Source organism: Gobio gobio, assembly GCF_949357685.1.
Source record: "Gobio gobio genome assembly, chromosome: 1".
NCBI classification, from domain to species: domain Eukaryota; kingdom Metazoa; phylum Chordata; class Actinopteri; order Cypriniformes; family Gobionidae; genus Gobio; species Gobio gobio.
The window spans coordinates 30,159,720-30,176,110 of NC_137097.1; the positions used below are offsets into that span (position 1 = coordinate 30,159,720).

A 16,391-nucleotide genomic window follows, 5' to 3' on the forward strand; every position below is an offset into this window, starting at 1 on the left:
TCAATTTATTTGCCATATAATTGCAGTAAATTCAGGACGAAGATCCAATGTATAGCATTTACTGATTTTTTAAAGACCCTATGAAATCACAGGCCCTGTTTACACCTGGTATTAAAGGGTTAGTTCACCCAAAAATGAAATTTCTTCCATTAATGACTCACCCCAAAGGTATACCTTTCTGGATGTGGACAGCAAAGTGTGCTTACACTTACATTCAAAGGACTGAAAGCCCTCGGACTAAATCTAAAATATCTTAAACTGTGTTCCGAGGATGAACGGAGGTCTTACGGGTGTTGAACAACACTGGGGTGAGTCATTAATGGAAGAAATTTCATTTTTGGGTGAACTAACCCTTTAAGATACGTTTTGGTCGATCGGACCTGGTGTTTTAATCCCTCTCTTTTGTCCACTTTCAAATACTTCTGTCCTGATTTCTTCTAGGGGAGGGTAAATGTATGGGTTTTTTCAGATCTTTCAATCTAATGGATGAAAATAAGCTCATGCAATTTACAAATGAACACAGCTGGAGATGGAAAAACACACAGAGAGCATCAGCTTTAGTTTCTGCTCTGACAGACACAAGACCTGTGTCTGAGATCAGGAATGGAGTGAGAACATTGTGCTTTGGACGTTTTTCATCTTCATACTAAACTTGGGTCTTCAGTTGACAAAGTTTAAATCCCGTCTTGCTAGCTCTCTTCCCATAATGTTTACACATTAGGTCAGTAGGCGAAGAGTAGACGGTCTTGAACGGTCTGCTGTGAACAAGCACTGTAAGAAAGAGAAACAAGAACACAAACTACAACTTTCTTCAACCACAATCTTAGATGAAATCAACTGAAAATAAAAGAAGACATTACATCTCTGAAGATCTCAGCAGAGGAGGATTAAACAACTCCACAAACAGCATTACCAGCTTCACGCATTACTGACCAGAAACCAGTACTGACTTTATTTGTGTCAGACATCTACAGCAGTTGTTATTAAAAATGAACAGAGGTTTAGATGTTGATGTTTCATTGAAAATGTTTAGTTTTCGGTCACCATTATTGTGATCAGTGTTTGCTTTAGTTGGGCTCTTCACCTTTGACTTTTGTTAAGTTACTTTTTTTCAGCAATTGCAGATGTTTTCATAAAACATTGATAAAGCAGATCAACATGTCTGTTTTAATGGTCAAATGACTGCATTAAAGTGGTTTAAACAACTGCTTTTTCTGTAATTGTTGAGTTATAGATTGTTGTAGAAATGAAGGATTATTGAGAAGTATTAAACTCAGCTGGTGTGATAAAGATAATTTGTGACACCATTGTTGATGTCTGTCAGTGTAGAAATAGCGCTGTCATTGTTAACGTTCTGTGTAAAACATGCTTTGTGCCATTTAAATACTCACAGACATTAGCTTTCAGCATATGAAACCCATCAGTGGTGACATGCTTAATGCTAGCATACAAAACACATCCGTGGCTCCCAGCATTCATTGCGGCATGAATAAATTATTGTTAAAATTATGATTGTCACCATTTTTGAGGTTTGTATAACGAGTATTGATGTCTAAGTGTGTCTCAACGTCATTACTTTCAAATAGTTTTGGACAATCTTGTACAAATCGCTTCAGTGTTACAAATTATGTTAAAATCAGATTTTATTACTTTCTTCTCAAGAAATGCTTTAATTCCAAAATTAAGCAAAACTACAGAAAAAGTAGTTATTTAAACCACTTTAAGAGTCATTTGACTGTTAAAGCAGCCAAGATGATCTTCTTTATGATGATCTTCTTTCAGAAAAAAAGTCAAGAAGGGTCAAGAGCCCAACCAAAGCATTTCTTCGAAAATACTCAGCACTAATCACCATAATGGCGACCAAACAAAACATTTTCAACCAAACATCAACATCTAAACCTCTTAATTCTCAATAAGAGCTTCTGTAGACGTCTGACAGAAATAAAGTCAAACTGGTTAGTTGAAAGTTGAAAGAACGTTTGAGGAACATCACACTTTTAAAACACGTTCCTCTAACGTCAAGAAAACAGGAAATTTTTTACGTTCCCAGAACCAACACTGAATATTTGGAGACCGTTTTTATAACAAAAATCTGTTAGCTGGGTGTCTGTCAGTGTACACCAAAAGGCTGATGATGTTAACTTCTAAAGCTGCAATGAACTGTAATTCACTTATGTTGGATGTCTATAGGGTGGGACATTTGGACATTTGGTTTTAAAATCAGTAATATGTTTTCTCATTAAATATGAATTCTTCAGTTTTCAGCTCCCCGCTGTTATTTGCGATAGCTAACATAACCACATTTTAGAGGAATGCTAGCTATGATGAAATGCATCCGAACATGTGGAGAACACATTTGTGTGCAGATAGAAACTCAAATGTCATTATTACTTGAAGTAAACAACATTACTCAGGGTTTAGCAGGTCCGAAAGGCCCATGAAGTGCAGTGTAAATATTCCTGTCCTGAGAATGAGTCACTCTGTGAGGAAAGGGGGCTGTAAGAAAGACTGTTTATCTGCAGAGCTGTCTGCATTCAGCTCCTCACTTGCCGTTCCCCATCCCTGCAGGGCTGCGGCGTTCAGCTCGCATTAATCATGCTCTTTGATGATGAAGGCTGAGGTCGCCCTGACCTCGCTCGCTGCCCACTCGCACCCACAGCTAAAGACCACACTATTAACTGTCAGATGTCTGCCGGCTGAAACATCCCTCATCTGAGCTGGATTTCATACACCTGGTTTGTTTGTTTTGTCCTCAGAGATCTGAAGTTGGATAACGTGATGTTGGACTCCGAGGGCCACATCAAGATCGCAGACTTCGGCATGTGTAAGGAAAACATGTTTGAGGGCATGACGACGCGCACCTTCTGCGGAACGCCGGACTACATCGCCCCGGAGGTGAGAGATGCGTTAAAGGAGTAGATCTTCCAACATCAACAACAAAAAATTTATTCATCCAACACATCCCCCAAAACCTGTATGACTTTCTTTCTTCTGTGGAAATCAAAAGGTTTAACTTAACCGTACATCAAAGTGCAATCTAAAGTCAATAAGGAGTGAAGTTTGCAAACTCCAGCTCAAGAGAGAGTTTTCTAGTCTTTTAATGGGTCTGGGATGAGAGTTGCTGAAAACAATTGACCCGGACAGGAAGGAGTTGTGATGCGTCTGTCATATTCACTGCATGTAGGACACAACCTCAGGCCTAAACTCCTCGCCCCTGCAGACCTCTCAACCAGACTCACAACCTTATAAACACACATTAGACAGCACAGGCTCGTTGGAGAAATCTGCCTGTGGTGACATTTCTGTAAAATTATTTTATATTTCGAAGTGAAATGCCCAGTGAATGGCTCTAAAACCGTGTTCAGTTTTATCTAGAGGTGTGACGAGACACTTAGCTCACGAGACGAGACACAAGATTTTTGCACAGTATTTTTAATAAATCCTCAATGACAAAATTCATGACTGGAAAAATAGTCTGCAGGTGCATTTTGAAATGTTTTAACTCATCATCTTGTAATGAATGTCATTCCCCACTGAGCAAAGTTATGTCCAAAAGACATCTTTTCAATGTCTTTGCCCCTAGAGGCGTACGTTGAAAAGACGTCCACTGAGGAGCCAGAATGAAAGTTTTTATGACGTCTGTTTTTGACGTGTTCTGCACATCCGACATAGACGTTCATGGAACCTCAAGGTTAAAAACTAGTTAAAATGTGCTCATTGTGGACATGTTTTCCATTTGTAATTGCAAAGCAACTCACAGACAGTGTGTGTTTGTCCAGAAATCATGAAAATAAAAGAAACTTAGCACACCTTTAGACACTTTAGACAACTTAGCATCTGTAATTCACACATCTTTGGATCATGAGAGAATCGTGGGATTCAATCCAGGATCTTCTTGCTGTGAGGAGACCCACTGAGACACTGGAGCTGCCCTTAATCACAGACATAAGACACACCTTGACTATTTCTGTCAGACGTCTACAGAAGCTCTTACTGAGAATTAACAGAGGTTTAGATGTTGATGTTTATGTTTTATTTGAAGGCACCATTGTGGTGGGAAGCGATTGCTTTAGTTGGGCTCTTGGTTCCCGTAGTTGTGTTAGTCTTTCTTTGGCAGCTGTAACTGTGTGTGTGAAACACAATTGTTGTGGCTGAGAAAGCAAAGATAAAGGGACCTCAGGTATTGTCAGCTCCTTGTTGACGACTAAATCATCAGAAAGCAAGCAGCTAATGTTGTTTGTGTCTTAAGTTTTGTGTTCTTGTTTGGAACAATAGTCATTTGTTTAAAGCCGCTATAACCTTGTGAATCTACTGTATTGGCACCAATAACTGATTATTGGATAACTGATAAGTGATTATTTTATTGCTACTGGTCCCTATAAATAAATGATTATCTGCCAAACAAGAACACAAAACTCATAAACACAACATCAGATTCTAGACTTCTGAGCTGACAACACCTGAAGTCACTTTATCTTTGCTTTCTCAGTCATAACTATTGTGTTTCTCACACACACACACACAGTTATAACATCCAAAGAAAAGCTAACAAAAATACGGGGACCAAGAGCCCAACTAAAGCAAACGCTTCCCACCACAATGGTGACTTCAAATGAAACATAAACATCAACATCTAAACCTCAGTAAGAGGTAAAATGTTAATTCTCAGTAAGAGCTTCTGTAGACGTCTGACAGAAATAGTCAAAGTGTGTCTTATGTCTGTGATTAAGGGCAGCACCAGTGTCTCAGTGGGAAACACTGTCTCCTCACAGCAAGAAGATCCTGGATTGAATCCCACGATTCTCTCACGATCCAAAGATGTGTGAATTACAGATGCTAAGTTGTCTAAAGTGTCTAAAGGTGTGAGCGAAGTTTCTTTTATTTTCATGATTTCTGGACAAACACACACTCTCTGTGAGTTGCTTTGCAATTACAAATGGAAAACATGTCCACAATGAGCACATTACTAGTTTTTAACCTTGAGGTTCCATGAACGTTTATATCGGACGTGCAGAACACAGACGTCATAAAAACGTTCATTCTGGCTCCTCAGTGGACGTCTTTTCAATGTACGCCTCTGGGGCAAAGACATTGAAAAGACGTCTTTTGGACATAGCTTTGCTCAGTGGGTCAGTTCTACTTTCTGAGTATGAATTATCAAATGCGTTGAAAGACAACAATATACAAGTCAAGTCAACTTTATTTATGTAGCGCTTTTTACAATGCAGATTGTTTCAAAAGCTCACAAACAGGAAGATAATGCAACAGAATTTGATTCGGCCGTACAGCCGCTCTGGAGAAAATGTTGATGTCATCTAGCTCATTTCAATTATCGTAGTGACAATGTGGGCAGATCAGTAATTTATTTGATGTATTTAATTTAGTTTAGTAATTAAATTTATTTGGATATTTAGTTGAAAATGTAATGTGTCCCCAACTGAGCAAGCCAAGCCCTGTAACAAGCCCTGTAACAAGCCTTGTAACAAGCACTGTAACAAACAAACTCAACTGACTGGAGTCTCTTCAGACCTTAGGGTTAGGGTTAGGGTTAGGGTTCCAGAGCTTCTGACTGAGGCTGTGTGTGAGCTCCTAATTGAGCTCCTTTCCACAAATTTAACATAGAAATAAAAACAGTATAAAATATAGCTGCAAGCAGCAATTATCGGGGCCAAGCACAACAGAAGCAAAGGAATAAAGCAGCAGACAATCTGAAAAAATTTGTAAACACATTTGGAGACGATTTTAAGCAAAAAGGTTGAAACCCCACATAAATACATTGAGTTGTATAGAGCCAATTTCATGTTTTGTTCAATTATAGTACCACCAAGTGGCACAGTCACACCCCTTTTTTGTGTGTCCTCAGAGTGCCCCCATACATAAGCGTGTCAAATTTGGTGAAAATATTTGTATTTATGAGCATACAAAAAATAACCCACACAGGACTTTGATTGCATTTTTTGCCACTTACTATCACATTTTTGACATTTGGCCTAAAACAGTTAGTCAACCCACTATAATTCCGATTTTCCTACGGTGGTTTCGTCTCAACAATCGGGCTAACGGTTTCAAAGATATTTGCAAATAAACGTGAATCTGGTCAAATTGTACTTTGTTGGTTGATTCAGACATTAAATGTTCAATGAGTAGTGCTATCACATATGAACATAATGTACCACCTACACTAAACTAATGGACAGTGTTAACCAAAGCAAATGTGAGATAAAAACACATTTTCTGAAGCAACAATTTTAGCTTGGGGTTCACAGGACTCACAGGACACAGGAGCTCTTCAGGGTGCACATGCAATACTGTACCAGGTGAGCTACTGAGCAAGTTAACAATGTCAGAAAAGCCACACATATGGAGCTGTTTATTTTCATATTTAAACAAATGTAACAACTGAAACCTCTTGCATCTTTTGTTGCTAAATTTAGAAATATTTTTGTTGTTAAATCTGAAAAAAAAAGAGTGTGTTTTTTGAGTCACAGTTTTGTGTGTCACATACATGGCCACACCATTCACTAAGCGCCACATTTTAAATTGCTCTCTTTTGCAAAGCACACAGTGACATTGACCTGTAGATTAGCACTGTGACATTTTCACTGAGGCAGCTTGACATTGTGTGTGTGTGTGTGTGTGTGTGTGTGTTGGGTAGGTTTAGGTGTCAGGTTAGTGTAAGGGGAGAGAAGAAACAGTTTGTACAGTATAAAACCATTACGTCTATGGAGAGTCCCATAAAACATGAAAATCGAACATGCACGTGTGTGTGTGTGTGTGTGTGTGTGTGAGTATGTGTGTGTGTGTGTGTGTGTGTGCTCAAGCAGCAGAGGAGTGTGGGTAGTAGGAACATAATGCTCTCTTTCCAGCGTTGGGACACAAAGGAGATGCGCAGTGTGAAAAGCATATTGTAGGTGGGAAGAGTGAAAGCAAACATAAACATGATGTATTCCTGGCAGGATTCTTATAGCTCAGTGATAGCTTTTAGCTTTGTGTGTGTGTGTGTGTGTGTGTGTGTGTGTGTGTGTGTGTGTGTGTGTGTGTGTGTGTGTGTGTGTGTGTGTGTGTGTGTGCGTGCGTGCGTGCGTGCGTGCGTGCGTGCGTGCGTGCGTGCGTGCGTGCGTGCGTGCGTGCGTGCGTGCGTGCGTGCGTGCGTGTGTGTGTGTTTGCTCTTTGTGTTCTTTCACGAGTCGTCCTGATGTCTTCAGTCCGTGTGTCATGAAAGCTCCCTGCTTCATCTAATTCCTCACCTATTGATTTCCTCATGTCTGATCAGTGACCCTGATAATCATTTAAACAGAAGAGTCTGGGAAACATTCAATACACATGCACATTATGTGCACTAGGTATTTGCATGCCTAAAATTTTCTTATTTACACTGTTAAATAGTTGATTCTCATGCTAAACATGGACAACATTTCAAAAAACGAGTTGGACATATGACAGAGTATTTCAGTGCTAAATACACTCCTTCAGGATTCAAACAAGTTTCGGAATGTTTTTTTTTTCCCGAGTATGGCCCTGTATGACATCATAAAGGGAGGAATTCCTTATATGGGCACTTCTCCCGGATGAGCACACACACACACACACACACATCAACCAGAGCAAAAGCAAGAGCTTCCATCAACAAGCTTTGTTTGGGTTACGGAAGCCGTCGATGGCGCTGTCATTTTGTTTTTAGAACACAAAATCAACAATGTCACTCAAGAAGTGCGTTTCTGCAGTTTGTTTTTCCGGAGTTCTGCAAGTGTGTGTGTTTGTTCCTGGTCATGAGTGGAAACCGCAGGCGGTGAGTGAAACTGCATCAAATGTGTGTGTTTTGCTGGCTATTGGCGCATAAGTGCATATAATGTGAACAACACCAACGTATAGTGAATCGAAAGTTTGTGTGTGTGTATTGTGTGTGTGTGTGTTTGCGTGTGTGTGTGTGTGTGTGTGTGTGTGTGTGTGTGTGTGTGTGTGTGTGTGTGTGTGTGTGTGTGTGTGTGTGTGTGTGTGACTCTTTAACTCCGCGCATCCCTCGACTGCAGTAGAACTACTCTGTCATTTTTATATATGACTGCATCTCCGCGCCAAAAAAAAGAAAACACATTGTGAGAGGCGGCTAGACATCATAATTTCCCAGCTAAGTCTGCAATTTTCAGCTTTGCGATCAGTTGCCGATTTGTTCAGCCACACATACTTGCAACTGAGGAGAAGAACGCGATATATACGAAAGGGAACAGAGATTAGTGGAGAGATTTAACAAAGACTTGTCTCCAGCCCTTCCACAACAATTGATCGCATTCCGTGCAGCCTTTCAAAGACAAATCTCTGGGATGAAAACAGTTCAAGATCTGGCCAGTTTTTTTATTGTTGAGAACAACTCTATCACAGGATGATGATATTTTCTCCTGGACATGTCGTATAGTGATGTGTACAAAATATGCTTTTATGTGCATATTTATTTAGAACATTTTGTTAATTACCGTTCCCCTGTCGGGTTGTAGTCAACGCGTTGGGAGAGAAGGGCGAAATGTTTGAATTTGCTTGGTGGCAGCTCAAATGTTTTTTTTTTTTTTTACCATTTCGTTATTTTGGCTTGGAATTTCGTTTGTTGGAAATATGAACTAAATTTAGAAATGCTTTTGAAATTAAAAACTTTGCGTTTAATAAACAAAATACTTTTTGAAATGAAGACAGCGTTTGGAGGGGAGTGCATGCAAAATAATCTGTTCCCTGAATCCACGGCATTTGTTGTTATTCTGAATTTACACAAATAAAAGTAGACAGTTAATAGTTTATAATTATGTCTTGAACTTATCTATATGGCTAAAAATGACGGAGTGTTGTTAGTTGTTTCCGCTGTCATAAAGGAAAAAATGTGCCGGCGCCTTTGTCGGAAAAAGGGTTAAAGAAAACGTAGCCTATTTAGTTTCATATTTAAGCTATGTTTAAATATTAGCCTATGATATAATTTTTTTTATTTTATATGTTGTTTATGAAAAGGGAGTAGCATGAGTAAGATGAGTAAGCTCATCTTACGAGATGTGCAAAATTATTATGTTATTATGAGATGTGCAAAATGTCTGGAGACATGGAGTGGGGTCAGACATGATTTTGACCATTGAGTATTGTTTTGTAGAAAGTCTTTCTTTAAAGAGCACCTATCATGGAATTTTGAAATTTACCTTTCATGTAGTGTGTAACATAGATCTAAGTGAACAAAAACATCCTGTGATAGTTTGAAATATGACAGTGCACCGTATATATAGTTATTTTCTTTCAAAAGTAAGAGTCGACTCGGAGTCATTTTTAAGAATCGTTAGAAGACCGAAGCTTTTTCTCTGACTAGATGACGTCAACTTGTCAAGTTATTTGAATACGATACGCCCACTTATTGCGCTCCAAGACGCCAGTGAAAACTAGAAAACATCATGGCCACGAGACGCTGTGTTCTGAAGTGCCACTCAAAAGCAAACTTCTTTCATCTGCCCAAGGATGAGCATTTGAAGACTAAGTGGCTTGAAGACAAACCATACATCGTCGCGATTGTGTGTTTATTAGTCGTCAAATGTATGTTTCGCGATCTCAGGAAGCTTTTATTATGGACTTCTATTATGGCACATGGTTCTTCTTCGTCTGTCTGTACCATACATGGACTACATGTGCACAGAGCGCCCTCCGGCTGCCAGTATGAATTGAAAACAACACATAAGAGACTCAATCGCTCATGATTAGGCTATAACTGCCCATTTTGAGGAAGTATTGAATAAAAAATACTCCTCTGTTTAGAAATTTGACACAGACATATGAGAATCTATCAATATGTCTCCTCATCTGCACACTTTTGAACTAAAAGCCCTGAGGGATGTTGATTTGTCGCGAGTCTTCGTGAGGAGAATAGAGGAGTTTTTTTATGAATGAGATCAGCTGAGGCTCATATTACAATCAAACAGTACCGACGCGGTTTTCATATTCATAACTCCTGACACATATTAACAAATTACTGTCATTATAAGACTTTGATGGGCGTTCCGTTTCCGAGAATATCTGCACAGACTATACCAATCACAACTGACTGGGTCATCGGACCAATCACCGCAGATTAGCGTCACGTAAAGGCGGGGTTTTGAAAAGTGAATCACTAAAGGAATCATTTGAGAATCGCTGTCAAAACAGGTAAAAATAAATGCATATTATAAGAAAACTAAAGTCTTTTTTGTCATTGCATGCATGCAAAACTGTTGTTGGGGACTTCTAAAACAATATTTGGAATATTTTAAATGCCATGATAGGTGCTCTTTAAAGTGAATTTCGTTTTGTATAAATTGTATTTTAATTTTGATCTATGTTTCATCAAGTAATTGCTTTTAAATTTAATAAATAAGAAGCAAACCAAGATCATCAGGAATGGATTGACGTGCGTAACTGGCCTGTTTCTGCGGCCTCTGAGTAAGGCTGAAATTATAGCGTCTTTCTGTTTTTAATACATTTCTCGAATATATGTCTTAATAACAGTAGGCCTATAGATATGATATTTGTGGCTGCACCGGGGTCCGTCATTACTAGGTTAACGTTACGCCACTGAGGCTAATCATGAACGGTCCATGAACTTCTATAAATATCTCTTCAATGTACTTGGGGGGCGGGGTTAGGGGGGCCCGTACAATTTATTTTGCATATGGGCCCGGGACTGACTTGCTACGCCACTGGGTACAGCGTATTTTATAAATATGATAAAAGTAAAGACTCTTGGGAGATATGATGGATGCAATACTACTCTATAGGTACTCAAGATTAACATGAAACTGGCAGAAACTGTGTGTGTTATGACCCTTTAAACAGATTCCGCACCTTCCCTTTCTATCGTATCAAGCTCAGGCCCTGTCCACACGAACATAGGTATTTTCAAAACTGCAGCTTTTTCTACGCGGTTTGGCTGTTCATCCACACGCAAACGCAGTATCCGGTTACTGAAACCGGACTTTTTTGAAAACTCTGTCCAGGGTGAAGATTTTTAGAAACTCCATTTGCAGCGTTGTCGTGTAGATGGTGAAACGGGAGATTTCGACTTGTGAAGTCGAAGTGTGTGTATACAGATACATGCGTAGCTATCTCATTGTATTTTCAGAACAGAGGCGCTAGAATGCAATAATACAATATAGTAAGGCAAGTGTGTGAAGCTATGACAGTCCACTTGGGCCTGCCCCTGTGTATATACCTGTCACTGAGTCCAAAGTAAAGGAACTTGTAGAAGCCCATGGCATCCCTCAGTGCATCTGTGCCGTGGATGGGACCCATGTGGAAACCAGGCCGCCAATCATAGCGTGGTTTTGCGTTTTCATGTGGACAGAGATTTTTTTAAACCGTGCTTGTGTGGACGCGATTGTTTTTTAAAACGGAGGAAAAACTCTGGTTATAAAAATACCCGTGTACGTGTGGACTAGGCCTCAGTCTGACTGATTGAGGTGTTGACATGACGCCTTTCAGTCTGATTGAGCCATCAATTCAGCTATAAAGTGAATGATTCCCTTTAACTCACACATTGATACTGAAACTTTAATGCTAAAGATTGCAGAGAGAACACACACACAGCTGAAAATGCTGCCCTGCCACCAGTGTGTCGTCACGGTCTAGTGCGTATTCTGAATGTAAAAAGAAGGTCAGTTTGACCGGAGCATCTCAGCATCTCCATTAGAAACTACAGCACGTCTGTGTCCTGACAGACTCGTTAATTCATCCAGAAACAGCCCACCTCTTCATCTCTCCCGACTTTATTCAGACCCGCAGCCATCACACACAGCCGTTATGTTACTGCAGATGGGAGTGTATTTTTGGAAACACTATGACGTTTTTAATTTTTGCACATATGGTTCTCTAGATGACTGGTATGATCAGCAGATGTCTAGTTCTTCAGACTTCAAAAGTGGATTTTAAAAAAGTATTTTGGTGGTAGCATAGTGCAATGATGATGTCTTGTGCTAACTTACCCAAATTCATGTACCGTGGCACGTCAAGGATTTCTATTCTCTGCGCTCATTGTATTGTCAGTGCTTCCAAATCTCACACTGTTTATTGGACGTCCTGACGTTAGACAAATGATAATGAAGAAACAATCAGATATATTGACCTTCCTGTTCTAAAAACAATTGTAACCCCATGAATAGATCAATAGTTTGCGTTTGCTCTTGGAAACAGGAGCTGGAGAAGACCTCATCAACAGCTACGCTCAACTGCATGCTTTCTGCTATTTTATTGACAGTGGATGGTAGAGAGAGATGATGTGGAAAAAGAGGGGAAAATGACGAGACTGATCCAACGTCGCTTGCATGACAACCACAGCTCAATATGTGGGAACATGTGACAGTTTGTCATAGTGGGGTTGCGTAACAAATAATAAAACTACTATTTTTAGACTAAATAGACGTCTACATAAATTGGCCAGGACAGACAAAAATGAGGAAACCAAACCAGGGCTCTTGTTTAGTCACAATCCTGAAGCGAGATCCACCTATTCTTCCATTTATATACAGTATTGACTGTTTTTACTGCAGACCCTCTGGCTATTTAGACAGATGCCCAGCGAGAAACTAGGCCATTTTTTACTAAGTAGTATCCTATTGTATTATATGGGGAAAAAAACATGAGCTTATAGCGATGTGAAACAACAGCAGTTGTATTAATCTGCCTGTATTATGTATTCATCTGTTTATCTGTGTGTTTGTGTTGTGTATGAGGACTTCTAAGGTCAGGCCGTTGATGTGGATGCCGGTAGACAGTCGGCACAATGTCTGTAGACGAACAGTGTGACCATACCGAGTGTATCAGACACTCAAGAGCTTCCTGTTCCTCACCAAAACAGCCAGTGTGTCACTCAAACGCTCATCAATTATCATTTTATGATATTTTTTTATCTAAAGCCTGTTTGAGCAACCGTGTAGCAGCGGTTCACTTCTCTGAGGTCATGTGGCACTTAAATACCTCTTTGTAAAATGTATTGTATGATCAATTTACTTTGTCCTTAGCAGTAAAAAAGTGTTTTATATATACCTTGGGCCCTTGAATCCACTTTTGCTAGTTAAACAACGGAAAACATTTTCAACAATGGACAAGTTCAAGAGTTAAAATAGTAGTTTTAGAGTTAAAGAAAAATATTATAATATTATATTGTTTAGACATTTTTCTCATAATAATTTAGCTAATTTTAGGGTTGAATGTTTGTGCTTACACTACATTATATTAGACAAAAAAAGAGAATATTTTCTTGTCTTCCCATCATGCTGTAGAAAATATATATATATATATATACATACAGTATATGATCAATACATTGCTTCAAATCCTCTTTTTTATAAGTTATACAAGATTCAACTCATTATTTTACACCAGTTAAGTGTAATTTAAGTTGCAGTGACTTAAAAAATAGAAATTTAAGACAGCAACATGATAAAAATAGGTTAAGAAATTGGACAAAAAAATGTATTTTCCCCTAATTTATATCAAAATGATTGTTTTATGATGCAATGCAAAGGGGTTTCAGTGCATTTAGTGCATTTGAAACTAGCTACGTTTCATACTATGCTAATTTATGTAACATCTAATATTTCTCTCTTTAAACAATATGGCATAAGTGACGTTGCTTTTGTAAAAGTAATGGGCCACCAATTTGTTCTCTATTTGTGGAAAGTGGCACAACTACGCAATCGTTTCTAAAGCTCACATGAGGAGGAAGAGTGTGACATGAAACATACAGTCTCTATGCTTAACAAAGCCCTCATTAACTCCCCCTGTGATTATACACACTCATTAGTGTGTGTGTGCTGAATATGTGGGTGTAAATGGAATGGTGAGGGGAAAAAAGCAATTATTACAGCAAATGGCAGAGTGAGACCCTTGAGCCGTATTAAATTGTGTGTTGTGCTCTTGACAAATGATTGGAGATTGAATAGTGTTTCCCAAGAGCCACAATGACTGGACAGAAAAGTGATGCACATTCATTTCCTCTTCTTCCACAGATAATCGCCTATCAGCCGTACGGTAAATCAGTGGACTGGTGGGCGTATGGCGTGCTCCTCTACGAGATGCTGGCTGGGCAGGTAGGTGGACATGCACGAAAAGTTCTTGCGAATCATTTATTATTCTCTGTAGTACTCAAATGAGTCAGACAGCGGGGCTTTTTAGAGCAGCTTTGAATACCTGTGATTGCAGCCCTGCTGTGATCAGCCAACGCCACACAAGAAAATGACTTGCTGCACAACACACGGTCTCCGAGCAACAGGGAAAGAATTGAGACTTTGGTTTGCACAAAGTGCTTCTGATGGATCAAGAAGTGCATTTTTATGTTATATTTATGTCCTGCACAATTTAGTAATTTTGTTTTTTTACCTTCTGTGTTCAATACACATTAACCCTTAAACGCATACCTCGGGTCTTTATCAACCCGGGATGTTTTTCACTACCTTCCCCCTAGACATCAACCTTCTTAGTATTCTTTAATATATTCATTATAAACTAAAGCAAACACTGGTGACTGGTGACACAAAAATGGTGACTTTCTTTCTTTCAGTGATTCTGAAATATGTAATAATGATTGGCGAACCATTCATGTAGCTAAGGGTTAAATTTAGTGGGCAGTATTTGTGACACTGTTATTTTCAAATCTTTGTAAAAAGTGCTTTTACAGCAGTGTACTTGCAAAGAAAGTGTCATACGTTCTCTGTGTTTGTCATACTTCCTGTTTTCCATCCCAGGTGCCTTCTTGTGGTCAGTTTGTAGTTTTTCCCCCTGATTGTTTTCCCCGGGTGTGTCTTGTTAGCTCGTTAGCTTTTTAAAGGGGTACTTCAGCGCTGGGAAGATGAATGTGTATTTAAACTGGGTCATTTATGTAGTAGAAATGTGAAATTATTTTTGATTTTGGTGCCTTCTAGACTGAGAAAACACAGAAAATGTATTTTTGTCTCATGTGGATGAAAGACAACAACTCCCAGAATGCACTTGCTTCACTGCGCAACGAGGCCACTCCTAAAGCCACAGCCACTGGCTATCACTTGCCCACCATGACACCACCCCCACCGTCGTTTTGATTTTCATAGTAATAAAATAATTTCGTTCAGTTGTTAGAGAATAGCTGAAGTAACCCTTTAAGCTTGTTGCCCCTTCTGTATATACACTGATCAGGCATAACATTATTTGTGTTGGTCCCCCTTTTGCCGCCAAAACAGCCCTGACCCGCCGAAGCATGGACTGCACTAGACCCCTGAAGGTGTGCTGTGGTATCTGGCACCAAGATGTTAGCAGCAGATCTTTTAAGTCCTGTAAGTTGTGAGGTGGGGCCTCCATGGATCAGACTTGTTTGTTCAGCACATCCCACAGATGCTCGATTGGATTGAGATCTGGAGAATTTGGAGGCCAAGTCAACACCTCAAACTCGTTGTTGTGCTCCTCAAACCATTCCTGAACCATTTTTGCTTTGTGGCAGGGCGTACTATCCTGCTGAAAGAGACACAGCCACCAGGGAATACCGTTTCCATGAAAGGCTGTACATGGTCTGCAACAATGCTTTGGTAGGTGGTACGTGTCAAAGTAACATCCACATGGATGGCAGGACCCAAGCTTTCCCAGCAGAACATTGCCCAAAGAATCACACTTCCTTTTCCGGCTTGCCTTCTTCCCATAGTGCATCCTGGTGCCATGTGTTCCCCAGGTAAGCGATGCACACGCACCCGGCCATCCATGTGATGTAAAAGAAAACGTGATTCATCAGACCAGGCCGCCTTCCTCCATGGTCCAGTTCTGATGCTCACGTGCCCACTGATGGTGCTTTCGGCGGTGGACAGGGGTCAGAATAGGCACCCTGACTGGTCTCGGCTATGCAGCCCCATATGCAACAAACTGTGATACACTGTGTATTCTGACACATTTCTATCAGAACCAGCATTAACTTCTTGAGCAATTTGAGGTACAGTAGCTCGTCTGTTTGATCGGACCACACGGGCCAGCCTTCGCTCCCCACGTGCATTAAGAAGCCTTGGCCAAGTTGCCCGCCCATGACCCTGTCGCCGGTTCCTTCCTTGGAGCACTTTTGATAGAGACTGACACTGCAGACCGGGAACAGCCCACAAGAGCTGCAGTTTTGGAGATGCTCTGACCCAGTCGTCTAGCCATCACAATTTGGCCCTTGTCAAACTCGCTCAAATCCTTACGCTTGCCCATTTTTCCTGCTTCTAACACATCAACTTTGAGAACAAAATGTTCACTTGCTGCCTAACAGGCACGTGCAGAGGGGGGGGCTTTGGGTGCTCGAGCCCCTGCCCTTTTTCAAAATGAATGAAAAGTGCCCCTCTCAGACAAATATCAATGATAATATCGTGGTCAATAAAACTAAATAAATGTGATTATTATAACATGAC

At 40.0% G+C, this 16,391-nt stretch overlaps 1 protein-coding gene across 2 annotated transcripts in view; it reads left to right on the forward strand.

Moving 5' to 3' along the window:
- prkcab (protein kinase C, alpha, b) overlaps window positions 1-16,391 on the forward strand; it is a 247,903-nt gene that overhangs the window by 215,253 nt on the left and 16,259 nt on the right. For both annotated transcript variants that reach the window (XM_079815861.1, XM_079815862.1), the window contains 2 exons: window positions 2,757-2,895; window positions 13,998-14,078. In XM_079815861.1, coding sequence (XP_079671987.1) covers window positions 2,757-2,895; window positions 13,998-14,078 — 220 coding nt within the window. The remainder of the gene's footprint in view (window positions 1-2,756; window positions 2,896-13,997; window positions 14,079-16,391) is intronic.